Source organism: Diospyros lotus, chromosome 2 (genome assembly GCF_014633365.1).
Source record: "Diospyros lotus cultivar Yz01 chromosome 2, ASM1463336v1, whole genome shotgun sequence".
Classification (NCBI taxonomy): Eukaryota; Viridiplantae; Streptophyta; class Magnoliopsida; order Ericales; family Ebenaceae; genus Diospyros; species Diospyros lotus.
The window spans coordinates 6,799,695-6,826,838 of NC_068339.1; the positions used below are offsets into that span (position 1 = coordinate 6,799,695).

General features: G+C 36.5%; 3 protein-coding genes across 4 annotated transcripts; 1 reads left to right on the forward strand and 2 right to left on the reverse strand.

The window, feature by feature from the left end:
• Positions 1–1,499: 1,499 nt before the first annotated feature.
• LOC127794180 (high-affinity nitrate transporter 3.1-like) lies at positions 1,500–2,988 on the reverse strand. Its single transcript, XM_052325113.1, has 2 exons — positions 2,716–2,988; positions 1,500–2,099 (listed from the first exon to the last, which is right to left on the reverse strand). The coding sequence occupies exons 1-2, from the start codon at positions 2,846–2,848 to the stop codon at positions 1,615–1,617; spliced, it is 618 nt and encodes a 205-aa protein (XP_052181073.1). The 5' UTR covers positions 2,849–2,988; the 3' UTR covers positions 1,500–1,614.
• Positions 2,989–11,187: 8,199 nt separating this feature from the next.
• Positions 11,188–24,738, forward strand: LOC127794860 (uncharacterized). Of its 2 annotated transcripts, none has more exons than XM_052326124.1 (9): positions 11,188–11,870; positions 12,208–12,863; positions 12,949–13,154; positions 13,860–13,940; positions 20,566–20,652; positions 20,816–20,948; positions 21,047–21,118; positions 22,138–22,275; positions 24,355–24,738. In XM_052326124.1, exons 1-9 carry the CDS (start codon positions 11,482–11,484, stop codon positions 24,471–24,473), a joined length of 1,881 nt encoding a protein of 626 aa, XP_052182084.1. In that variant the 5' UTR covers positions 11,188–11,481; the 3' UTR covers positions 24,474–24,738. The 2 variants fall into 2 exon arrangements, with proteins under 2 accessions (XP_052182084.1, XP_052182083.1); XM_052326123.1 differs by having other exon boundaries at positions 11,193–11,870; positions 24,352–24,738.
• Positions 24,739–25,834: 1,096 nt separating this feature from the next.
• Positions 25,835–26,773, reverse strand: LOC127794312 (uncharacterized). Its single transcript, XM_052325295.1, has one exon. It carries the CDS (start codon positions 26,771–26,773, stop codon positions 25,835–25,837), a length of 939 nt encoding a protein of 312 aa, XP_052181255.1.
• Between the last annotated feature and the right edge of the window lie 371 nt (positions 26,774–27,144).

The following is a 27,144-nucleotide window of genomic DNA, read 5'->3' on the forward strand; positions in this document are numbered from 1 at the left end:
AACAAATAAATACTGTTAATCCTATCTTAGTCGGATTAGAAAAATCCTCTGCATTGAACTCAGTGTCCCTCTTTATCAATGTCACAATTTATAATTGTTCAATATTTTACCCCAGCAAGTTAATTATCATAGACAAATAAAATGTTAATTTTTTTTCCAAAATGAACATTGAATATAAAAATTAAAAAAATATTTGAGATATGGGAAAAAATTGGGTGAGGCTGGTGGCCCACCGATGAAGTAATCGCCTGCTGATGAATTAGATTCTGATGGAAGCCTAATTGCTGCAGTTGACTCTCCCTTCCAACCCAGATAAATTCAGGTAGGGACAACTGAGGAAAGCAAGAAAATGATGAAGGAGAAGGATGATGGGGAAATTATATATGTGGTTCCTATAACTATATCTATATCTATTTGTGTGCCACACGTTTTGATTAGTTTAATAAATATTAAAATTTATTAAATATTAATTGGGTACGTTTGAAGAATTTATTGATGAAGAAATTGTAATAAACATATGTGATATGATTTGTTTATGAACACTAAAGATGAGGGTGATAATCTACTTATATTAAATGGGCAGTTAAATAGGAAATGATTCAATGTAGGTATGACTTAGGCTTCCATCTATGGTATCATCAATGGCTAGCAAAAAGTCAACCATATGACCTGATTGCTAGTGATATTATTATTATATGTACACTAAAATTATAGATCTTTCTCTCACCCTTACTCTAAAACCAAAAACTCTTGTGATAAAAGAAAAAGAAAGAAGAATATTTTTGTCTTTTTAAATAATTACATGTTGTTGGGTTAATAAAACCTTTGAACATGTCAATATATATTATATATATGTTTAATAAATAATAATAGTGTAATAACAACAATTTATTATTTAGCAATAAAATAACAATAACTAACGGCCGGAGGTATTTTTGATCCGGTTTTGGTGGAGATGATGGCGTTTGCTTGCTATGATCTTTTAAGGGTTCTTGATATAGAATTATATCTATTCTTCTAGATTATATAACCAAGCATCCCTTGTGTTATATTGAGCAACAATTTTAAGGCAACTGCAGGCAGCCCAAGTTGGTCATATTGACTTGGTAAATACGTACACACAAAAAGAAAGGGAAAAAAAAGTTACTTTATCCACCAGAGAGAGAGAGAGAGAGGAGAGAGAGGGAGAGAGCAGAGATTGCACACCATATATATATATATTTAATAGTATCTTGAAATTTTGGCAAACCAAAACTAACTCAACTCCTACCGTAAAATTATGAAAGAACTCCACGAAATTGGTAGTTAATATATGGAAAGAAAGTTCCTTCCTATATGTATATATGATGTATACATTGCTGATGAAGAGCATTTTCCTGTCTCACATTTTCTTCGCAAACAAACATATATATATATATATATAAAAAAAAACTATAGAAACAAAAATATTAACTAGAAACAAATTACAAACATCCCAATCCCATAATTCAATCCCAAGAAAACAAAAAGTAGACCTTGAAACACTTAAAACTAGAAACAAACAGCATTTTAACTTCCATATATATATATATATAAAATATTAAACTGCATGCGCATTATATATCCTTCTCCTCTTCACTTCTGCTGGGCCATCTTGGCCTTTCTCTTGTCCATGTAGAAGAATCCCAAGAGCGACAGCACCGAGATGGCCGAGAAGCAGGCGGAGGCGATGTCCAGCGAGGCGTGGCGGCCGGTGATCCCCTCCAAGCCGAACAGATTGGCGGCCTTGCGGCTGTCCGTGGTCTGGCCATAGGCAGCCTCGGCGTCGTGGGCGTCCAAAGCATAGGCCCGAACGAAGTAAGTAGCCGTTGGGATGTTCCTCTCGACGGTCCATGTGAAGGAGTTGTTAGAGGGGCTGTATGGCTTCTTAACAATGGTGAATTGGCAGGTCTTGTCTTTCTCTAGCTTGTCCTCCGTCTTCCTCCATGCCCGGTCCAGTTGGCTGACCGGCGCGTAGCAGAGCTTCACCTTCACCATCTTGTAGCTCGAGTCTGTTCCCGTCGGGAAGCTCCTGTTGTATGACCATGTTACGGTTATTTGGTCTTCACCGGCTTTGAGCACTGCAAGTTCGATTCATCTCAGATATGGTTTAAATAGAAGAATTTCAATTATATCATCATTTTAAATTTGCATCGTTTGGTAACTCTCCTATCCGTATATAGATATATATGATGCATGCTGCAGTTCAGATCTTTTCTGCTAGTGTTAGAACTTGGGGTTTTAGATCAAAGTGTGGGTGATTGAAAAGATCAGTCCAAAACTACTTGCAAACTTAATGTCTGATTAAACCCAACTGAAGGAAGTTATGATTGGATTATGGTTTTCTAAGCAAAGGATATCAGTACCGCTTTTCGTTTCTAGTTGCTTTCTACTGATCCAAATTGATAGATGTGATGTTGAGGATGATATATATATATATATATATATATAGTGGAGTTAGAACTTGGGCTTTAGATTGAAGACGAGGACGGAGGATGATCTAAAAAAAGTCAACGAATCTCAAAACCTAAATAAGATCAGATTACATCTGATTTTTTTGTCATCATTCTTGTGAATAAAGGTTGCAGTAAAAGTATGGAAGAATAGAGTTTTCCTATATTAAACCGAAAGGTTATCCATGGCTTCTAACGGTTGATATATCAGAGAGAGAGAGAGAGAGAGATCATATATATATACCTTGTCCTTGCGAGGGAGAAGCAGTGACCACAAGAGTTCTCTGAAGGGAAGAGAAGGTCACAGTTGCACAGCAAGTCTCTGCCAAGCAAGAGAGAACTAGAAGTGAAGCCACAAGAAAATAAGAACCGGCCATGGATGATTGGCCCTATATTATGTTGTGTAACTTCTCAATACGACCAGCAAACAGTACAGAAAATAGAGGTGGTGTTGATCCCAATATATAATGCTCAAGGCAAAGAAGAAGAAGAAGACGAAGAGGACGATGTTGATGAATCTGGAGCTCTACTTGGGGCTGCCTTTTATAGAGCTTTTACAAAGGTGTCACTGTTCCATTGCCAAGAAAGACACAGCCTATTCTTTAATTATCACAAGGTGAATTAGTCAACAAAATACCACTTTCGAGTTTCGACCTTTTGGGTTTGGAAAAAAATGACCCCAATATATCAGTAAGGCTATATATGTTGTAGTTGTTACTATTTCTTTTTTTCTTTTTTTGCTTGGTGTAGTTGTAGTACTTTTATATATAATTCATTATAATTATTTTTTATTTTTAAGACAAGAAACTTTCTCCTTAATTATTTTTAGTTTTATACTCAACTGTAATTTAATTTTATTAATTGGGATGTTTAACTTTTTTTATTTAGTTTTAATCTTAAACTCCATTGTGACAAATTATATATGTTAGATCACTTGATCATTAAAGGTGACAAGATATTGAGAACTTATACAAATGCTAAATCAATGATAATTATACATTAACCGATTCACTAAAATTATGTAAAATTTTGTCATCTCATCGTATATATACATAATTGACGAATTATTAGTATCTCGTTAATCAAATCACATAATATATTTTATTATGTCATCAATTAATGATAAATAACTATATGCACTAAACAATATGTTGGATGGGCAAATCAAAAAACTAATTAAAATTGAGTTCTCATTTAGTAATTTACTGTTATTTTAAAATAAAACATGTATAAAAACTATATACTCTATTAAATTTTTGTTTATATTAGCATTACCTCTTGGAGGACATGTAATTCGTTGGAATAATAAAATTATTTTTGTTTTTATAACGACAAAACTGTGAAAGTAATATTTTTATAAATCTAAGATAAGATTTTATAAAAAAATAATAATAATAATTTCTAACTAACTGTCCCATACAAGAGGATTCGTGCATCGAAGATGTTTTTTTAAGTGTTACCCTTTCGAGGTCAATGATATGGCAGCAACACCATGAGGTGTGATTTTGAGTCAGTATTAATGGCTCATTAGATGGTTGAAGGGATGGGGCCAAATGGGCTCTTTTTGCCACTAAAGAGGGTTGGCGTGCATGTTGGGGATTTAATTAATTGGTTGACTTTGGTATTATAGTATGTTATATTAGTGTATTGATATTGACATATTGGATGGGCAGGAATCGATCCTCCTTGATGATGCACATGACGAGATGTCCGTGGCCTACTTTTCTAGTAATTTGATTTTGATATGGTTTAATGTTTTCCGTACTGACGAAGGCAATGGTACATGTTGTTTAAAGCCCCGGAATTTGGAAAGGGCAAAGAATAAGACAATTAATAAAGAGATTTAGGGGGGCAGAAAGAATGCTATGAGATGGCGGAGAAGCCATCTCAATTATTTGTCTCATTTGAGAAAACGCAAGGATGGTACCTTCTTTTTTTTTTATTAACATATATGGTCTGAATGAACCTACCAAGTGGACGCCCCTGTCAAAGATTGAAAAGGGTATCCAAGGACTTCTAACTGATGAAGAGAAAAGACAGTACTTTAATTTTAGTTTAGGGTAACTTACAAACATTATCTTTGAGGTTTGTTTTAATTATAAAGACATCTTTGAGATTTTAAAAACAATAAGTATTCATTCATTTAATTAGGGGTCGAGAATGGGATAAAATAATAAAACACCTCTAATTTTAATATTATTTTAAGAATAAAAGAACATGAGTGGTAGCTATAGTTAGTGACAATTGATGAATGGCCACCATTGGTGGTTGTTGAAACCCTAGCATTGTTGGGTTTTGATCGAATCCAAACAACCACTTAGGTTTCATTTTAGAACCCTAGAGGATTACTAGGGTTTTCTAACTAAAATCCAGTGATTTGGGGGTTTTGGCATGAATTACGCTAGAGAGAGAAAAAAACTCATTGATTTTGTGTTCTTTAATAGTATCACCATTGGTAGGGACAAGAGAGATATATGATAAGTTTTGGCAACCCAAGTCTACTTTTCAATTGTGTTGATTAAACCCTATCCATATCTATCATGGCTTGAGATGGTCTCAAACCCATTAGTGATGGGAAAACCTTGTTGGGTCGGGCTTTTCACTTAGTTAGAGGATAGCCCAATAATGATTGAGTGTTCCTAAAAGGATGGCCCGATTTCTTTCACTAATATTTTTATCTCATGGGTCTAAAATAACCTTAATGGGATTAGGGTTTTTTTGTGTCTTTTAGGCTATAAAATTCATGCATAATAGGTGAGAAAAACAAAAGGAAAAACGACAAAGAAAACAGCATAGTTTTGGGAGAAATTCGGATTTATGTTTTTGTCTGCATAGCTGTGATCAAAGAGACAATCAAATTTTGAGGGTATGTTCAACACTCGTGATTCTAGAATCTGGACGGTGAAGATCTGATTTGGAGGTTAGGATTCTTGAGAATCGAGCTTGTTTTCATACTATTTTATGGTTCAATTCGAATTTATGTTTCTACCTGTGCATTTGTGATCAAATACACGATCATGCGGCGTTTTCTGATTCGATTGAGCTGAAATTTGAAGGGTACATTCTAGACTCATTTTTTTAGAATTTGAAAGGTGGAGATTTGATTTTGAGGCCGGTATCCTTGCGAATCAATCCATTTTTGTATTGCCTTATGGTTCGGTATATTCATCTTAAGTACTCCTTTGTTATTTCATTGATTTGAGACAAGTTTGATTTTGTGATTTGTCTCTTGCATCTTATGATTGTTGAGAGGATTTTGTAACCTAGATTTGCTGATATTAGTAGAATTTTTTGATGGACTTTAGTCCCGTAATTTTTACTCCTCACATTAAAGGGGGTTTTTTATATAAATTAGTTATCTCATTTACTTTTTGTGATTGCACTTGATACGTTTGTTAAAATGAATAAAATAAAATTATATTAAGATAAAATTGTAATACTTTCTGAATCAATCTATGAAATGATCAAGATAAGGGTGAAAAGTATTTTAAAATTTTTATTAGATTATTTGCTAATTTTTTTGGAATGCAATGGAGAATATATAGATAATTTTTTCTTATTTGTAAAATTCAAGATAAATTTATTTAGAGCAGGGAGAGATAAATATATCTAAACAATTTAAGATAAGAAATTACACGCGATTTCTTTTATAAAAGTTATTAGATAAATTTAACAAATATAATAAAAAATATTTTTATTTAAAATATTTTTTATACCTTATTTTTTTATCTCATATCTTGATTAACAAATACTAGCCAGCTCAAATTAGTAGTATATCTTGATTGGGATTATAGGATTGACAACTTTGGTCTATCTCTAAACTAAGAATGCGAGAAAGAGTTCAATTGGTGGTTTGGTTGGGTGTTGGCGGAGAGAGAGAGAGAGATTGAGGAGTGGTGGGTATTTTGGGCATTTAAAAAATTTTAACGGTTGTAAATTAACTACAAGCAGAATATTGCAACATGACTCAAAGCTTGAAGGTAATTACTGTATATTTTTTTTAAATGTTAGGAATACCATCTATATTTACCTTAAATTTTATCAAGTGTTTTCTTTATTTTATTGGCTGAAATTGTTAGGATGATGTCTATAGAAAAATTTAGGTGAATCGAGTATATAAATTAGCTCATAAATCAAATTGTCAAATATTTGACCACGTTGAGTCTTTGCACTCATACATCCAAGCTATACAAGTATTTCTCCACATGGTTAAAATGCAAAGTACCTATTCTGGCCTTATATAACTACTACCTATTCCGGGACACCACCTACATGTATACTATAGCGAGCCCATCTTGCTCCACAAATTTGCATCTTCCTCTAGGGCCTGCCTCGATGGTGGAACCTTGCACTTTCCTCATCAGATTGCTGCATCCTGCAGGGACGTTTGACCATACTGTTGTTGTTGTTGTTGACAACCACAAGCTGTGCAGCAAGAAGGGAGCCCTCTCAGCCCCTGCTCCCACAATTTTCAGTCCGGCAAGCTCGACGCGCCGCCGCCCAGCAGTGCCGCACCAGCTTGTTGGATCTCAAGTCTCAACGAGACTGACTTTACTCAAGCTGGGGCAGAAGAAAACTTGCGAGTGCGGTCGCGACTAACGGCATAGCGTCCCGTGGATCCAACAACGGCGCCCAATTTGCCCTGAGCCAGCTGGGCGTTAATTTTGGCATCCGGTCGAGCATGAAGCTGCTTGTAATCGTAACACGTGCGCTTGCTCGTGCTAGGGGCTACCGAGTCCAGATTTGACTATTTTCTATTTTATTTTTATTTTTTTTATTAAATCTGAAACTTGTAGGTGATGTGGTACAATCTTAATTTTCAATGAGAAAATGAAAGTATTAAAAAAATAAAAATAATATTGTTTTCTAAGAATTAGAAAGAACAATATTAATGATCAAAGGGCTATATATGTGATCTTTTTTCATTAGTTTACCAATTGATATGCCATGAAACATTTCTTATTACTTATTGGATTAATAAAAAAAGAAAATTCAATTAAAAGATAAAAAAAAGGGATAATAGATAATTTGACGACGGAAGTAAAATATGCATGCAACCCTAACACTTAAAAATAAAATAAAAACTAATATTTTGCCACAACACTCTTTTAGTAATGATGTTAAGTAAATTGACTATACATCTCTTAAGCTTTAAATTTTTTATTTAAACACCTTTAGAACTTAAAGTTTTTGTCAAATTAATCCTTGAATTTTTTAAAAAAGACCATGGCATCCAGAAGAAATTAATTAAACTAATTTGAGTAGATATCAGGGATGTTTTAACTTATTTTAGTTTAGTTAATATTGTTTTAAATGGAGGGGCAGGGGTGTTCAGACCCTTTTAAAAAAAGTTTAGAGATCAATTTGATAAAAAATAGAGTTTAATAGGTGTTTAGACCAAACTCCAAATTTCAAAAAATGTAAAAGTCAATTTACTTAATATATATATTATTAGCAATGGATGGGATGTTATGACTAATTTAAAAAATTTTAAGGACCAATTTGGAAAAATATAAAATTTAAGAGATATTTGTTACGAGTATTTCCTACTCTACTCCTTATGGGTTGGGCTCAATCCAGCGAGCCGACCCAATCGCATAAGACCTAATAGATCTCGAGCTGAATTTGTCTAAGCAAACTCGCACATCGTTGGAGCCCAAATTTGGATCGCATGACCAAGCAGGTTTAACACGAACGAGCTCCCAGCTACCTTTCGAGCAAGCGAGCTCCTAACTAGTCTTCGAGCGAGCTCCCAACAACTTTTGCAGTTCACCGGTCTAGCCGATCAACTTGCATAACGAAAAGGTCATGTGTCCAAGAATATTAGCACCCAAAGAGCCACCCCAGCTGGGCCAGTCAGGCCCAATCTTGCCCCGTCCTCTCGGCCCATTTGATCAGCGCCATATCAATCCCATCATATTCCTTTGCAACATCATTGCGATAGCATCTAGATTTTTGCACGTTCACCTTAAATCTCATCCTCATAAAAGACAAATTCCATCCACATTAATAAGGGTTCCGTCGGCACCTTACCACTATATGGGCTTATCCACCGACGCCGGATATACTGTCCCATCACCTGCAGACGTATAGCGCATGCTGGAAGATACCTGCTCCTCTCATATATCTACCAACTCTCCCAAAGAGCCAAGTATGTTTTTTCTTTTACCAACTTGCGGATATTCTCATTTTCCTTACCCATTTACTTACTTGAGCGTCAGAATATTATTGCAGGGACCGACCAGCGGATCAACGAACCAAGTCAGATAACCCTTTTTCCTTCTGCCTCTCAAATCCATCACACCAGTGCAGACCAACGAATCATAATCGACTAATTTTGAATGTCAACAATATCTAAATTAAAAACCTTAAATTCATAGACTGTTGGACAATGTACCCTAATTTCAAACCTACCTTGCTACCAACTTTAAGTTTGAAAGGATTAATGGTTTCCTAGCTAGTATATAAAGAGGCCACTTGTTTTAGCTGGCCAACTGCTTGAGGGCTCTAAATAAAGGTGGATTAGTATAATTAATTAATACACTCTTATATATATAAAAAAATCTATTGAAAAGGATTATTATATATATAATAGTGATATTTTTATAATTATAAAATATTTTATTTTTTTTCTCAATATAAAGATATTAATAATCAATCATATAAATAATTTTGTAAGAAAATTATATATATACATAATTTTTGTATTTATTTCTCTCAGCTCTAAATTAGTAGTCTTTGCCCATCTCTCTTTTCCGAGGATTTGGTTTTATGTGTATTTCATTATTTGGCCAGGTGCAGAAAAAATAATTAGGTTGCGTTCTTTTTACAATTTTTAAGTTATTTTTAATTTTTAATTTTTTAAAATAATAAAAACGTGTTTTCTTTGATGTTTTTAAAAATACATTTATAAAAATAAAAAAAATTATAAAAACTCAAAATAATAAAAAGTTATTTTTGAGTGTTTTGATCCAAAACAAATTCTAAATTCAAAATATATTTATTTATTTATTTATTCATATTTTATTATTGTAATGGAAAAAAATATTACAAAATTCATTAACTTTAAAATGTATATATTTTTTTAATAATATATTAACATTAAATATTTATAATTTACTGAATAATCAAATTTATTAAATAAAATATAATTAAAAAAATATTTTTAAAATTTTAAAAAGAATACGTTTTCTAATTTTCTGTTTTGAGAAATAATTTTTTAAAATGACAAAGGAAACGCGTTTTCAATTTTCTAAAAATAGATTATCAAAATAAAAAATTCAAAATTAATTCAAAACTCAAAACTAAAAATTAAAAAATAAAGAAAACGCAACCTTAATGATTTTCTTATAAAGTGAGGGAAAGCTTTGGATGGAAACTTGCTTTTTGTTTAGGAAAGAAGAATTTAACTCAGATCATGGCTTAATTAATTACACATCAAAATGATCAACTATAGTTGTTTGCTGATAAAATTTCAAAAATTCAAACTGTTAATTTTATAATTTTATTTTAATACATGAGAAACAACTATATATAAATTTTATATATTTACAAAAATAGGTGTAGAAAAGTTAATTTGAACTCATAACTCCACCAGTTCAATATATTAATCACTTTCATGAGCTTTTTTCTTTTTTCTTTTTTTGGTCTTTTTCAATGTAAGTTGGTTAATAAGCAATGTTGCCTTACCACCACAAGGAGGAAAAGAAAGAGAAGAAGAAGATCATCAAAGAGAAACAACTAGCTATACGTCTAGCTAGACATGGGCGCCATGCATGTTTAAGCCGATTGGCTGCTCCCTTTCTAGTTGGGGCTGCTTGCACAAGCGCAAGCAGCTACTAGCATCAACGATGCAAAAGCAAAACCCGCCAAATGCTGGAGCAGCCGCAAGGCAATTTGGCACCTTTTGAGGTCCCGGGTTAGATGTTCATGTTGGGTTTTCTTTTTTATTGTGGTTTTGATAAGTAGCTAGCTATCTGTGATCTACTTCTTGGTTGAGAATAAAGTGTCTTCACAGTGACTAACTTGAGCTCAGATATATTCATTAAGTTATTATCAAAGTTTACTTGTTAGTTAGTTAAGCATTCATTTTATTTTCAACCAAAATAATGATGTTCTTGCATAACCCTCACATATAAAAATGAGAGAAAAAGTATATATATATATAGTCCCATACAAACAAAAAGGATATACATGATAATCAAACGATTGAAGAATTCATAATAATCTTTTTACAAAACTACGGTTAAAAGTAGCCATGTACGATATATATAATGATTGTTGTCATAAAATATTAGTTACCATGCATGCACCTAATTAATTAATTAAGCCACTTAAACACACATGACTATTTTGTTTTGGATTTTCTTTAATTTAATGTTCCTAGTTTGGTTATTCCACTGCATATATATATATATATATATGCCCGCTTTTTGGTTGTTTTTGCAAAAGGAAAATAAAAAAAAAAAAAAATCTCTTAACATAAAATAATATAATATCACTGTTTATAAGAATGCGACTCAAATATAAAAAAGATAAGCGAAGATATCTTACGTTTATTGTCCCTGAAAAAATATTATATATACCTCTATGCCACAGCCACGCATCCGCGCACAAGTTGGTGTGAAAAATGAAATTAAAAGCCACCCCATGATTGATGCAGATTTGGATAAATACAACCGAAAGAAGATATCATCCGAATGCATGCCGGCCGGCCAAACTTCTTCGATTCTCTCGTCTCCCACTGTTTCAAATATGCATCCATCCATTAATTTTTTTCTTGCCTTCTCAGCCAGCCAAAAGAGCCATCTCTCCCACTCGATCTCCCTCTAGCTAGATCTGCCAATGCTTTGGGTTTGGGCGCTGTGGAGCAGGGAGAGATCGATCTAGCTAGCTAGCAAGCGGTGGAGATCTAGGAGATATCATTGAGGACACACTTAATTACTAGCTGGCGGCGGCCAAAGCCAAGGATCATCATCGTCGTCGTCGTCATCGATCAGTGACCCTAATCATGCAGAAGAAGAAACTAGCTCTAGCTGCAGACAGTAGTACAGCTCCGCGGCCTCTTGAACAGCGAGTCCCTGACCTCACCGACTTCATGAACGACATGTTCTTCGGCGCCGCCAATGTCGAGAAGAAGTCGTATAACCTGACGGGTGACGAATTAGATGATGATGAAGAAGAAGAAGAAGAAGGTTTCGATGACAGCAGGAGGAGTACGAGTAGTAGGTTAACTAAGGAATGGCTGGAGGAAGCCAAGCTCTTGGTGGCTTCGTCTCCTTCCCGGTGCGAATCGCCCTCTCGACTCATCGGATCTCCCAGGTTTGCCGGCTTGTCTCAGACAAGATCGTCCGCGTCCCTGCTTGATCGGAGGGATCCACGCTCTAGGTCTGCTCGCAGGTACGTTGCGCGCGTAACCCACTAGGTCTGTAATTCATAACTTCATATTTTGTACATTTGAAAAATTATTTATAATTTTTTAAACATAAAAAACATAAATTCCGGGTATAATATGTATGTCCCAATGCTATTTATACACGTAATTTTCTCAGTGTTAATGGTCAAAGAAATACCCAACATAATGAATAACTAATGATAATGTTGAGCATCACAATATATATATATATATGTAATTCTTAATCTAAATACCATTTTTAATATAAATAAATAAATAGCATCACCGTGCTTAACGTGAGTCCAGCTCTAACCATCCACTCTTCAATTAAACTAATAACAGACAAAGGGCAACAGAAGGATTCAGCGGCGAGATCCTGACCAAATCAGCGAAGCACACTCGTAACAAATCGGAGCCACTCGACGAGCAGCCACCGCCGGCCGCCGATACCTCCCCTGCCTCCGCCGTCCAGAAATGGTTCTCCACTATCATACACAAACCTCCCCCCATTTCCCCCCCTGCCGCCTCCGCTAATCCGCCTCCGCCTCTTCCACCGCGACAGTCGACCTCGCGTAAGTCCCGCTTCCACAACACCCAGCCCCAGCCGATTCTCGGCAGCTCAAGACGGACATTCAGAGCCGCGGCCGGCGCTCCGGCGCCGGACACGCAGGTGCTGTCTCCACCGAAGAACCTCGTCGAGTCGGCTCACCGGCGATCGATTTCGTCCTCTACCTGTTCGCTCCTGGACAAGCAAGTTCTCTCGCCGCCGAGAAACTTAGTGGAATCCGCTCACCGGAGGTCGATATCGTCGTCGACCTGCTCGACGGAGAACATTCCCCGGAAGCCTAGTGTCAATGATCAGACGAAGGAGGTGGTTAATGGTTGCGAAAATCGTGATCTTAATGGGTTTCTGAAGGAACAGCGAGACAACATTGAGAAGATTTTGAATGGGGAGATTGATGGGAAGGCCAAAATTGTGCTCTCTGGGCCTTCAAACAGTTGAGTCATTTTGTTGATTTTGATTTTGGGTTTTTGGATTTTGACTTAACAGTTGTGTGTAGCTACCTAACATTTCGATTGCAGGTACTAGTTCAATGGTAGCTGCAATTTGCTATGCCTGGCTGTTGGATCACAGAATGAAGACTGGTAAGGAGGGAGGTGGCTTCAAAGCTGCGGCAGTGGTGCCTGTCATGAACGTGAGAAGGGGAAAAATGTGGAAGCAGCGACAAGTAGCTTGGCTTTTTCACCATGTGGGTCTTGATGCCACAGCGTTGCTGTTTTCTGATGAGGTACTTGTTCTAATTAATAGGTCATATGTGTTTTCCTTAATTTATTGGGAACATATTCTCTTATCATCAAGTTGCAGTGTTTTTTGTAATGAAGCATTTGAACATAGGAACTAAACCAAAGTATAGAAGTTTCAGGGATATAGTCTTGAATTGCCTCAACTTGAATTCTTTATCTTTCAACTTTCTATTATCCATTGATGCATTGCTAATTAAATTTTCTCGAAGATAAAGAAAGGAATCAATAGTTTTGAGCATTAGTATGAGCAGTGTAAATATCACTGCAACCCATGATATCCATCTTCTTGCATGAGGAGACATATCTCAAGAAAAGATGCCAATAGTCTTACTAGGGAGCAACTGTTGTTTGTGTCTTACTTCCATCACGTTGGCTGGGGTTAGGACTGTTTCCATCCTCCTGGGATGGGATCAATATGGTTTTCATCCATATATGTTTCGATATCCCAGGAAATAGTTTGTTATTATAGCCACTTACAAATAGGATTGCCATTAACAATTATCCCATGTTTTCTTTTTTTCTTAGCAAAAAAAAAAAAAAAAATAGGAAATAGGATTGGATTTAGCTAACATGGACTCTTACTCAACAAGAAATTTAGCTTCAATTATTGCTTACCAGTTACAAACCTCTGTTAGGGGAGCTAATAATTGTAACAACTGCTGACTTATTGTTACTGCTTTTTGGATCAGGTGGATTTGGAAACACTAATGATGGCTAAGAAACTGCACATCCTCATTGTTGGGCAAGATATCCTTAGAAGAAATGGTGAGGTTAGTATGGTCTGATAAAAGACAGCCTGATATGAACATACAGGATGCATATTCCTATCACTAAGCCCTGTCAAATGTGAAAGGGAGTAAATAGATTCTACACATTCTTACTGTTCTTTAGGAGTAGCTCTTTTACCATAACAGGAAAAAAAAAACCTTGCTTTTTTAAAGTTTGGATAAAAGCTTGCTTAAAAGAAAAGCATGAATGGTTGATTGGTGATAATCAAAATATTTCCTTTTCTGTTAAGTTTCTCTTTTTAGTAGATTATTTAGATTTAAAAGTGGAATTTGATATTTTATGATTTTTGGTTATCACAAGGTTGAAAAAGAATATTTTCTAAAGTGGGTCTGCTCTAATAGTGGTAATAAGAAAATTAGAGCTTTCATGTTTTTTATGCTTAAAAAACTAAAAAGCTAGCAAGAAAAAATGTTAAAAAGTACCAACTTCCAAATATTTGCCCATGCTAAAAATAAGGGTGCCCTCAATGCACAAGGCTTCTCACTTTGTGAGGGTTGGGAGGGTGTTGTCTTTGTTCACAGTCTTACCCTGGCTTTATGTTGAGAGATAAGCATTTTATCGTATTCTATCCAGTCTTCCTATCTTATCGTTGAATAGGAGCTTGCAGTCAAAGTTAATCCATTAGTAGACTTATTCTCTTATCTCTATCCTCTTATCTCTAATTTTAAAAGTTTCAGATTAGGTGGTTAAGTTAGTGTCCTATTTCTAGGGAAGTGGTTTGTTGACTCTCCAAAAATTGTATATATTGAGACTTATCCTTGGAATAAGATTATTATGTTTTCCCTGCTCAAATTCTAACATGATATCAGAGCTATAGGCTCTTTTCTGGGAATTTAGCATTCTTCTTCTTCTTCGTGTTTTTGAGTCCTGCAAATTTGTACTATTGCAAGGACAATATTCTACCCCATTTTCACTCGAGAGATCATGTCCACATCAATTGAATCTTGTGGTGCTTCTAAGGCACCCGCATCAGCACCTATTGGTAGAGATAACAAGGTCACTACTCCAACCAAGGAACTACAAAATATTCAAGCAACCTATAGGTTGAATGGTAAAAACTATTTGAAATGGTCTTAGTTAGTTCGCACATTCTTGAAGGGAAGAGACAAGCTGAGTCATTTACTTGGTTCTAGGCCTAAGAAAGGGAATCCTACATTTGAGGTTTGGGATGAAGAAGATTCTATAGTAATGTCTTGGTTATGAAACTTTATGTTCTCGGAAATAAGTGACATGGTCATGTTTTTAAATACGGCTCAAGAGATTTGGGATGCCGTTAAACAAATATATTCTAAAGTTTGGGATGCTGCCTAGATTTACGAGATTAAAACTAAAATCTTGGCTACAAACTAGGGGAACCAGTCAATCATTGAATACTCCAATCTTCTGTCATAATTATGGCAAGAGACAGATCGTTATAAGTGTATTTAGATGAAATGCAGTGAGGGTGCAACTCTTCTCAAAAGGTTTGTTGAGAAGGATAGAATTTATGAATGTCTCGTTGGACTCAACATTGAGTTTGATGCAACAAGGGTACAAATACTTGAAAAAGAAGACTTGCAATCTCTAAATGAGACCATAGCTATTGTTCGTGCTAAGGAAGGAAGAGAGTTATGCTTGAAACTCCTACAGCAAATGGATTTGCTCCACTTTAAGGACAAGAAGAGTGACTATGAAACATCCTAGTTTAAAACAACAATCAAGGGAGATTAGAAAGGTAATCAATGGATCTCGGTCAAACAAAGACTTCTTATGGTGTACTTATTGTAAAAAGCCTAGACATACCATAGAAAAATGTTGGAAGCTCCATGGTAAGCCTCAAGCTGAGAACAAAGCATCATCAAGAAAACCAAGAAGACAAGAGCAGGTGTATGTGGCAAACACATAGCAAATTGGGGAAGAGGATTCTCAAGAGTCACTAATTGATTTTAATAAGAAATTACTAAGCTAAAACAGTTACTTGGGTCCCGTAGCCGTAAAACCCTACTTACCAACATAAATTCCATTCCAATACCAAAAACTGTATCTGAGGCGTTAAGTGATGAGAATTGGAAAAATGCTGTGAAGGTGGAGTTGGAGGCACTTGAAAAAAAACAAGACATGGGACTTGGTGAGCTTGCCTAAAGGGAAAAAACTAGTGGGATGTAGATGGATATTTACAGTTAAATATAAATTGAATGGGTCATTGGAAAGATATAAAGCAAGGTTAGTTGCTAAGGGTTATACTCAAACCTATGGTGTAGATTATCTTGAAACTTTTGCTCCAGTTGTAAAAATTAACACTATAAGAATATTGTTGTCATTAGCCGCTAATCTTGATTGGAAAGTGCAACAATTTCACGTAAAAACAATCTTTTTACATTGTGACCTAGGGAAGAGATCTGTATGGAGATTCCACCTGGGTTATGTCCAAATGCAGGAGAAGGCGTTGTATGTAGACTAAAGAAGGCATTATATGGCTTGAAGCAATCTCCAAGAGTGTGGTTTGGAAGATTTACCAAAGTTATCCACAGTTTGGGATACAAACAAAGTCAAGGTGATCATACTTTGTTTATATGACACTCTATTTTAGGGAAAGTAACTATTTTGTTAGTATATGTGGATGACATCATAATGACAGGGGATGCCTTGGAAGGGATGGAAAGTCTAAAGAAATATTTAATAAAGGAGTTTGGGATTAAGGAGTTAGGCAAGCTGAAGTATTTTTTGAGTATTGAAGTGGCACATTTTCAGTAAGGGATTTTCATATCTCAACAAAAGTACATCCTAGATCTACTAACAGATGCAGGTAAGCTAGGGTGTAGACCTATTGAAACTCCCATTGAATCTAATCATCAGTTTGGTGATCACCCAGAAAATGCAGCAACAGATAAGAGCTTCTACCAATGGTTAGTTGGGAGACTTGTCTATTTATCACATTCCAAGCCAGACATAGCATTTGTTGTTGGTGCTGTCAACCAATTTATGCATAATCTTAAAGAGGTACATTTGAAAGCAGTTCACAGAATTCTATATTTTTTAAAGGGTACACTAAGTAAAGGAATCTTGTTCAAAAGGGGACAAGAGTTAACTCTTGAAGTTTATACTAATACTGACTATGTTTGGTCAGTAATTGACAGAAGGTCAATGTCTAGGAGAAAATATTGTGACATGGAATAGTAAGAAGTAAAGTGTTGTAACACATTCTAGTGTAGAAGCTGAATTTAAGTCAATGACTCTCAAAATTTGTGAGTTATTGTGATTAAATATAATTTAGAATATCTAAAAGTCAAGTGAAAGACTCTCATAAAGATCTATTATGATAATAAGCCAACCATTAATATTGCACACAATCTAGTGCAATATGACCGTGTCAGGACCCAACGGTTAGTTAAGGATGGTTAGAAGGTTTAAACGACTGTAGGGGAAGTTTTAACCTTAGCTCATAGTGTAACAAATAGCATTAGGTTGCTAGGTGCAGTTGTATAGTTGTAACAGTAGTTGGGGTTCTATATAAAGGGGCCTTCCCTCTCAATAGAGGATAGCAATGAATTGAATGAATCATTCTATTTCCCTCTCACTATCATCTTTCTCTCTCTTCGTCCAAACCCTTCCCCTTTCCTTCTCAATTTCCCCCTCCTCTTGTTCTGTTTTCTTCCCCATTCTGTTCTTCTTCTTCTTCTTCTAAATTCCTATTCAAACTCTAGGAAACCCGAGGGCCATGGTATCAGAGCAGTCAATCCTTTGCTGTGATTTTGATTCGATTATCGGTGGAATTAATCGAGTAGTAATTCGGACGATTCGGTTTCATTTTCCGACGCTGTTAAGATCTGACGCGGAGCCACGTTCCTTAGTTGTGATTCCTGGAAGTTCTCTAGCGATATCGGTAGCAAGATAGGCCGGGCCGGGCGAAGTACTGGCAATTAAAGGTCGGTCGGTGAATTGCGGTGATTCCGGCAAACTTGAACAAGTAATTCTTGGCTTGAGTCTTGAAGGCTAAGCGGAGCAGCGACCAGAAATTGTTGTGCGACTGTGGGAAACAACTTGGTCAAGCGTTCCGACGGTGCTTCTGACGACTTTTAAGGGCGAGCTTGAAGCGATCAGAACCCAGCCCAAATTCCGCAGGACTCCAGGTAGAATTGTGGCGGGCGATTCTTTCCAGAGCAAGAAAACGAGGCAGACCCAGAGAATTCCGGCCGAATTCCTCCAACCAAGAACTGGGCAATAGCATTTGGGTCCAGCACGGTGAGACCAGCAAGGCCAGTAGTGTTCTTGGCATTAAACGAGGTCCACGAACGGATCTGGGGGTGCAACCGACTTGGTGCTGTGGGCAAACAAGACCAAACAGTTCCGATCGGATCTTGAAGACGAACAAGGAAGGTGAAACAGATTCAAGAGGTGTTCAGCGAAGTGATTGGATAACAGAAGACCTGTTAGATCCTAAGGAGAACGGACCAAGATTGAGCCTTGAATAAGGCTGAATTCCTTCGACCCAAGAATTGGACGGTCTCAATTGGGTCCATCGCCGTGGAGTCAAACAAGGAGGCACAGGCGACTCTTGAAGACTGATCAGAGTCGCTGTAACCGTGCGACTTCTTCCGCTTCCGAATCAAGTTCAACTTGGAAGCGGATACAGAGGCGACTTTGTGGTAACAGTAGGCGTTGGGGTGTTCGGATTGTAGAAAGGGTGTCGATGGTAGCGGGCATCCAAGGAAAAATGGCAGCCATTGATAAGGTGATTGAACGGAAGATCGAGCAGAAAATTGATTGTAAGATGGATCACGCGATAGCAAACCTACAGGAGGAATTTTCTAGACAATTTCAAGAAGTGAAGGACCAATTGCAGAGCTTTGTGCTCATGTTTGTGGGCGGAATCAGGTTAGACTACCTGTTTGCTTGTTTCCCAGAGAAAATGCTAATCCATTAGTATAAGGAATGGAAATCCTCACTCCTTAAAGAAATGGATCAGATCTTGTTTCTGTTGGAGCTTCAAACCTTAATCGTCCATGGAATCAAAATTCCAAGAACAGTCCATGGAATCGAAGCTCCATTGTCAAATCTCAGAGTTTAACTCAGAGATGTGAAACTATAATAGTGAAAGAGGACTTTGGAATGTCTAAAGAAGAAAACAGTAGTAAGAAGGAAGTTGCTAATAATGCACTACAGTCTCAAGAGTTCCTTAAGATGGAACAGCCTAAGGAGAAGTCAAGATTATGGAGACATGATTCACTGCTTACTTTAGATTTTGAGCAGAAGAAGTGTTCGGATTTTGGTAGTATTGCCAAGGAGGATGACTGCAATACCAGAAAAGATATTGTCGGTGAAAAACATTATCTAGAGGGAAACTATATTGATCTGGTGGTTTGGACAGCAGGTACAAAGGAAAAATCTGATTCCTTTGAAAAAGAAGTTCATGAAACAGCCAACATTGAAGGGATGGTGAGGTGGAAATTTTGTGTGAATGGCGGTTGGCCGGTCTCAGCTGCTAACTACAACAATCAGAGAGTGGTTGCTTCTAGTTTTGTTCCAACCGACAAGGACATGAGAGCTTTTGACAAATTTTCGGGCTTACAGAAGTTTTACAAGCTTGCTCCAATCAAGCTGGGGAAGAGAAGGAAAAGAGCTAAGATTGGTAGGCTTCTCTTGCTTTCTTGAGGACAAGAAAGTTCTGCACTGGGGGGTAATTGTCAGGACCCAACAGTTGGTTAAGGATGGTTAGAAGGTTTAAACGGTTGTAGGGGAAGTCATAACCGTAGCTGATAGTGTAACAAATAACAATAGGTTGTTAGGTGCAGTTGTACAGTTGTAACAGTAGCTGGGGGTTCTATATAAAGGGGCCTTCCCTCTCAATAGAGGATATCAATGAATTGAATGAATCAGTCTATTTCCCTCTCACTCTCATCTTTCTCTCTCTCCGTCAAAACCCTTCCCCTTTCCTTCTCAATTTCCCCCTCCTCTTGTTCTGTTTTCTTCCCCATTCTGTTCTTCTTCTTCTCCTTCTAAATTCCTATTCAAACCCTAGGGCCATGACACCAAACATGTGGAAGTTGATAGACATTTTATAAAAGAAAAACTTGATAGTGGTCTAATTTGCACTCTGTTTGTGTCTACAGGAAATTATCTTGCAGATATACTCATAAAAGGACTCCATGGTGCTGTTTTTCGGAAGATAACTAACAAGTTGGAAATTAAATATATCCATTCACCAATTTGAGGGGAAGTGTTGAGAGATAAGCATATTATCCTATTCTATCCGGTCTTCCTATCTTACCTTTGAATAGGAGGTTGTAGTCAAAGCCATTCCATTATTAGACTTATTCTCTTATCTCTCATATCTCTAATTTTAAAAGTTTAAGATTAGGTGGTTTTAGTGTTCTATTTTTAGGGAAGTGGTTTGTTGACTCTCCAAAGAACTGTATATATTGAGACTTATCCTTAGAATAAGATTATTATGTTTTTCCTGCTCAAATTCTAACACTTTACAAAAAGGTCATTCCACAACTTCTATCTTTGGCCTTTCAATGACAAAGGAGCAACCTATCTCCTTGCGCTAAAAAAGAAAAAGAAAAGTTTAATAAAAAAGCTGTTCCCAAATGATCTCTTTGTACAATTTTTCTATGACTTCTCTAGGTTGGATCTCAGTGCACCATTCTTACAGACAATTACTGCGAGGATGCTTATGACTTACTTCAGTCTCCAATCCTGAAAAAGCTTCTGGTAATTGAGTTAAAATTTTCTTGAGCTTTAATATTCTATTTTCTTTTTTAACCAATTCCTTCACAATCCAAAAGTTAATGTAGAAGTCAAAAAGAACTTTTTTACCCTAAACATTTGAACATTTGCTTGCTTTGTCGGAGTTCTCATCCATACTATTTTACAGCTTGCAGGCATTTTATTGGACACACAAAATTTAAACTTGGCTGGCATGTTGTCCACAACTAGAGATACAGAAGCAGTTCAGTTGCTATCAGTTGGCTGTACCCCAAATTACCAAAGTGCTCTTTATGATCAATGTATGCTTTTCATTTTCTCTTGATGGACAGAAAAAATGTTGCAATGTTATACAGGTATCATCAATGGAAGCATATGATTTTTTGTTCTTTCTTCTCAGTGATGCAGGATCAGAAAGATGGTTCTCTCTTTGAAGCCTTGCGGTACAACTATGGGAAGCCTCCTAATGAGGGTAAGCTATTTGTGCTGCTTAAATTGTAATTGGATTGCCTTGCTCTCTGAAATGTACTCTTGAGCATTGGTGCTGACCCCCTCCGGTTTTCATGCATTTTTGTTACCATTTAACTTGTATGATTTTGTTCTTCTTCTGTAATTGAGATGTAGCATGGTCAATGATCAACTTGATGGTTTTCACAAGGTCTACATGAACGATACTCTTCTTCTCCAAGCAGTTGGAGAAAGGCTTTGTTTTAGTTTTCTGTCTATAGAAGCTGAGGCAGGGAAATTGAAAGAAACTGGAGCAAAGAGATCATTATAAGCTAAGTCGCAGGAAGTAATCCTATATACTTCTGGAATGATTTCATGTCCATTAGGTTGAACACTTGCAGATGGCTCTAAGCAGTTGTCCTTCTGAACACAACACCTGAACTTTATTGTGCACTTGTCAACGAGGCTTTGAACTCAGCTCAACGCCCAAGGAAAAGTACATTAAAATAGAAGAGCACAAAGAAGAATGAGATGATAATAAGTAGCTTGTGTATTTTATGTAAGAATATGCTTCAATAAATAGGAACCACCAGATAAAATAATCCACCAATTCTGGTATGAACATTTGTCAAAGATTTTGTGTTGATTAAGAAAACAATTAGTGTATGGATCCCTTTCAAAAGATGAAATTCATCCCTTAGAGATCTATAGTTGAATTCATGTCCCAAGTGGGACATAAAATTGAAGTCATGCTTGAAAACACTTTTCCTGTCTTCCTTTCTAGTCTATTCCTTGGTTTCTATTCATCTCTTGCACGCCCATTATTCCTTTGGGTTTGAGTACTACACAATTCACATACAGCTATGATGTACAGTAATCTCTGAATTTCAGTTTTGAAATTGCCCTGTAAATGTACCTAAAGAATAATGGTCATGAATCCAGATAATTTTTAGTCTTCATCAGCTTCTACACATCTGAAAGTCATCTCTATTTGCATCATACGTATTGCACCTTTATCCTTTCTTCATCTATCCATAATCATAGGTGGCTCTGATTCTGGAGAACCAATAGAGCACACGGGTGAAGAGAGAAAGTCCAAGTATAAAGCAGGCTCGCAAAATTCAGATAGAAGTTCCAGTGATATGAGAAGTACAAAATCCAACATGGCTTTGCCTATGTCAGGTAATTTATTAGCTTGTACCATTTATCTGCACTTTGGATGCAAAATTACTTGGAAAGTAACATCATGCAAAAAAACTAATCAAGTTGTTCGAGTTTCTATTTTAGCCAATCAGTCAGAAATAACACAATGATAATTAGTGCTATGGATCTTATCTTTTCCCTCAAAGTTGTTTATTTGCTTCCTGTTTTTCTTCTCTTGCAAATCAAAAGTAGAAAAGTTTTTTTTTTTTTTCAGTTTTACAGAACTCAATATCATAGTCAAATTAAGAAATAAAATGTCTACAAACTGTTTGCTTTGAAACCGCCTTGAATTCAAATTCAGTTCACCCAGCCCAAAGTATGATAGAAATAAGATTTGTATTTCTAATCCAAAACTCAGTAAGTTTAGGATTTTAACACCTCTTTTTTTTATTCTATAAATAGACTTGCATATCTGATTTCCAGATTGTGGCAGGGCATTATGCAGTAATTATTATAGATTTTCAGTGAGATTGTGAGTTTGGATTTATTGGGATATTGGAGTTGAGTGAAATAGTTTCTCTTCCATATCATATTATTCACATGGTGAATTTTAGCTCCTCCTCCTCCCATGGATGTAGGTTTGTTGCCAAGTTACATTAAATCTGTCTCTCTAATTTTGATCTTGTGTGGGTATTACAAAATTTATTTCTGTGTTTGATTCATTGCCTAACTACTGGCGTTAGAGCCATACCCAATAGGTTGGTTGTGGAGTAAATGAATATAGTGGCAGCGCATTCCAATGTTTACTGCAAAGAAATTTCTCTTTGATTTCATTGTTGCCACCAGTTGGGGAAATTTTACTTTTTATTCAATGTTGCCACTAGTTGATGAAGCATATCAATGTGAACTGCAGTTTGTCATAAGTTAGTAGCTGGCAGGCAATAACCACGTCTTAATCCCACTAGGTGCAGTCAGTTACATGAATCTTGGACCTCTAGGCATCTTTGTTCGTTCATGGCCATATCCTCTATAATGCTATTATATCCTCTACAAGGGTTTCCGACCAGATTTTCTTTAATCTCTCTCTTATCTTTTTTGCTACAAACTTCATCTATTTTATCGACTCATTTCACATGTGGTCTTATTGGTCTTCTTCTCCCATAACCAAACCATTTTAATCACTTCTGAATTTTATCTTCAATAAACACCACTTAAACCTTATTACATATAATCGCATTTTTTATTTTATTTTTTCTCATATGGTTGTACATCCATCGTAACATACTCAACTCAATTACAATCTTATTTTGCACATGTTGGTACTTCTCAAGTTTTTGAGCCATACAAATAAAGCTGATATTAACTATCTGATGGAACTTCCCTTTTTTGCTTTAAATGGATTTTACGATTTCATAAAATGATAGGCACAATTCTCTACTTTAACCATTTACCTTGATTCTATGAGCAATATACTTAGTAATCTCCTTTTTTCTTCTGAAGAACTGGTCCAAGATATCTAAAATAATCATTGGCAGACAAATTCTTTCAATCTTCAAATAGAAGATTTATTACTTACCTACACTCTCAATACTGGATTTATATATGGAACATAGAGTAAATACTGTTGGGGATGTGCATACTATACACATAGAAACACACACACATTCATTACATATGATGGAACACTGCAGTTTCTGTGTGAAAACGTGCCCTTTGAGTGAGTTTCCACAATAATTGGTGCATCCTATATTCCTATCACTGAAAAGCCTTCAGCTCATTGAAGTTGGCTACTAGAATAGGTTGGAACTTTTATCCATGTCAAGTTCATCGTGCAGAAAATATGAGCATTTCAACAATGCTGCTACTTCCCCTCTATATGTTTAGGCATCTACTGCTGTCCTCAAAATTGGAAGCTGATCAGTGAAATTAGCTACTTGTTTATCACATAATGTATACATTTATAAATAAGTTAAGAGCAATGACTTACTTTTTGCAAAACTTTACTCTGTACAACTGTCATTAATCAATGATCATTGTTTTACTTGAAAGTTTTCTCTGGTACATCATTTATGTGGATCAGAATTACTTAATGAGTTTGACGCCATTTTCTTGCAGCAGCTAAACCTAAATCAGATCCAGCACAAGCTTCTTCCCCAGCACCAGCACAAGCAGCCAATCCTCCTCGTGGGAAAAATAAGTTCTTCCTGGCAAAGTGGTTTGGTTTTGGTTCAAAATGATGGGACATACTCTATACTTTGACTAGTTAACTGATCCTATAAATGCTAAAGCTTCCTGTGGATATGTCTATTGGCATGGTTGTAAACTTAGTCAACCTGGTGACCTGAATTGTTACTGTTGTTAGGGATGGTCAGTGTTCATATTGTCATTAATTTTGTATCAACAAATAATGGTGATAGCTCAACAATTTTATTAGAACTTAATTGTATCGTGACATTATTATTATATTCCCTCATAAAATGGTATTTGCTGCACTTTTTTAAATTTTTTTCTGCAATATTGTTGCTTTAATTACTGGATGATATCACAGTAGTAGTTCACGTGTGTTTTTTTGCTGGTTTGTGATAGAACCCTTGTACTTATGATTGAATTCAGTAATAGAATAGTAGGAAATTATTTGATTACAAGGTTTATGTCAGTAACTAAGAACGCATACAAGCAAAGAAAAAACAAAATTAACCTATTCGAGAGGGTCTTATCTCTCTCATTTCTTTCAAAAAAATTTCGATGCTCGCTCTCTCTTTTTTTCTCTCTTTTTATACGTAATCCTCATTCTATAACTACGTGAATGGATATTCTTTCCCTAATTGAATTAGAAATTATTTTGCTTTTAAATCATTTTTTCTGACTTCTCTGTTGTTTCTCTCCTTTTACGTTTTCGATAAATATAACTAACGGGAGTGCTAATAGTTTGCCTCAGTAATGATTTTTTTTTTTCCCACAACTCTATGTGGCTATTGCCCAAGTAGAAATAAAGTTTATTTGCGTGAAAGTAGTATCATCTTTAACCAATAAATAACAGAAAAATTAAAAAAAGAGAAAATTAATTAAGAAAGGCAGAGATGCGCATACCTTTTATGGTTCACACAGTTATGGCTAGTTGTAGTTTTATACTCATTGACGCCATACAGACATTCCATGAGCTACGAATTTATTGTCAACTATCCTCCTAATATCGTTAGTCTTTTCTATACATTGAATAGGGAAAAACATACATATGCAAGATAAAAGCTCACTTATCAAGATCAGATCAAGAAACAGAGATGCCTCCAGATGGGCAATTATTGGGCCTGTATATGTGATCCAATCTGTCCTGTCTAAATATGCTCAGTTGTTCAATCCCAGCTGTAAAAGCTTCCAATCTCTCTCTCTCTCTCTCTTTGTCCCCACATCCTCCATGTGCTTCCTCGTCCTCTGTTCCCCAGCACACAAACCTAATCTCCATCCTTAACACACGCAATATTGGCAAATGATGCAGAGACTGACCCACCCTTGCAACTTTTCTTTGGCTTTGATGATGACTATCTCATAGGAAAACTGGGTAGGTTTCATTATTACCATTTTCTTAATTATGATACTTTCATTCAACCTTCCAAGCATAAAAAAACAGGCAGAACTGTGATGACCCACTTGAACTGCACCCCTCTGCTGCACCAGAGCTCCCTGTCTGAGATGGCAATGGCGTTGATGTTGATGTGGATGGTGGAGTAGGTTTGAAGATGAACAGTGCATGCCTTAAACCAGGACTAAACAGCCAGTCATGGACATCCCAGTATACTTCTACTTTTACTTTGTTGACAGGAATACACTCATTGCCTCTGAATTTCCATTGCAGGTGCTTGACATGAACAGCCAAATTGCCATCTATCCTAATCTCCAACTCTGGATCAGCCCCACCAAGGCAAGTACTGCTGTCATTCTGGCTCCCACTGGAGTTTGTTCTGTTCTTGCACTCAATTGAGATGTCGTGAATCCCACCTTTCTCGTGAAACTTTACTTTTGTGAAGAATTTCTTCTTCCCAAATATGTGTTCTTTTCTGGAAACCAAGATGGGATCAATCAGAGCTGGTCTGCAGCCTGTCTTTCTATATGCATCTTTCTTCAGATCTCCAAGAAGCAGCACCACCTCTTCATCACAAACAACAGCAACATAGAAATCTGAGCTTGGTTCTGTTTCTCCATTGAATTTTGCAGCCTTGAGATCCCAGAAGACATCAACAGGCTTCTCCTCCACCACGAAGCGCTTCGAACCTTGCTTCCTCCAGAAGTACCATGGCTTCAGCTCAACTTTGCAGGTATACTGGCTCTCTCCTTCAGGCCCTTCTACCGAGACAGAAAGGCCATGGAGCAGCAAATTCTTGCACCATGTTATGGTGATCAAGCGACATCGATCCGCGACTTTTGTTCTGTACATGGACATGAACACACTCTGTCCTGACCTGGTTACTGTGGCTAGATCTTCAGCTACCTTCTCCCCTGAAGTGAAGCAAGCTGGAATCCCAATTGGATCTTGCATCATCACTGAATAATTTTGGGGCAGAGCCCTTCAAAGAAGAACTTGTCAACAAGATGAGGATTATGATGATGATGAACCAGTTGGGGTTGGTATATCAACATACATATGAGGGTTATTTATATATGTGTGTGTGTGTGTGGGTGGTGGGGGGGGGGGGGGGGGGGGGGGTGCGCGGGGAGAGAGAGAGAGAGAAGGGACCGGTATATGTGAGTTTCCAAACTGGCATATAGATGGAGATGGGTGAGAGTGAGTGAAGGGCCAACCTTTTTATATCCAATTATCTGCAGCATTTGCTTATGTTCACTTAGCTGGCTTTATCTTCTACTTTTGAGCATTAATTATTATTGTTTTTAAAACGTTTGTCTTTGTTTTTT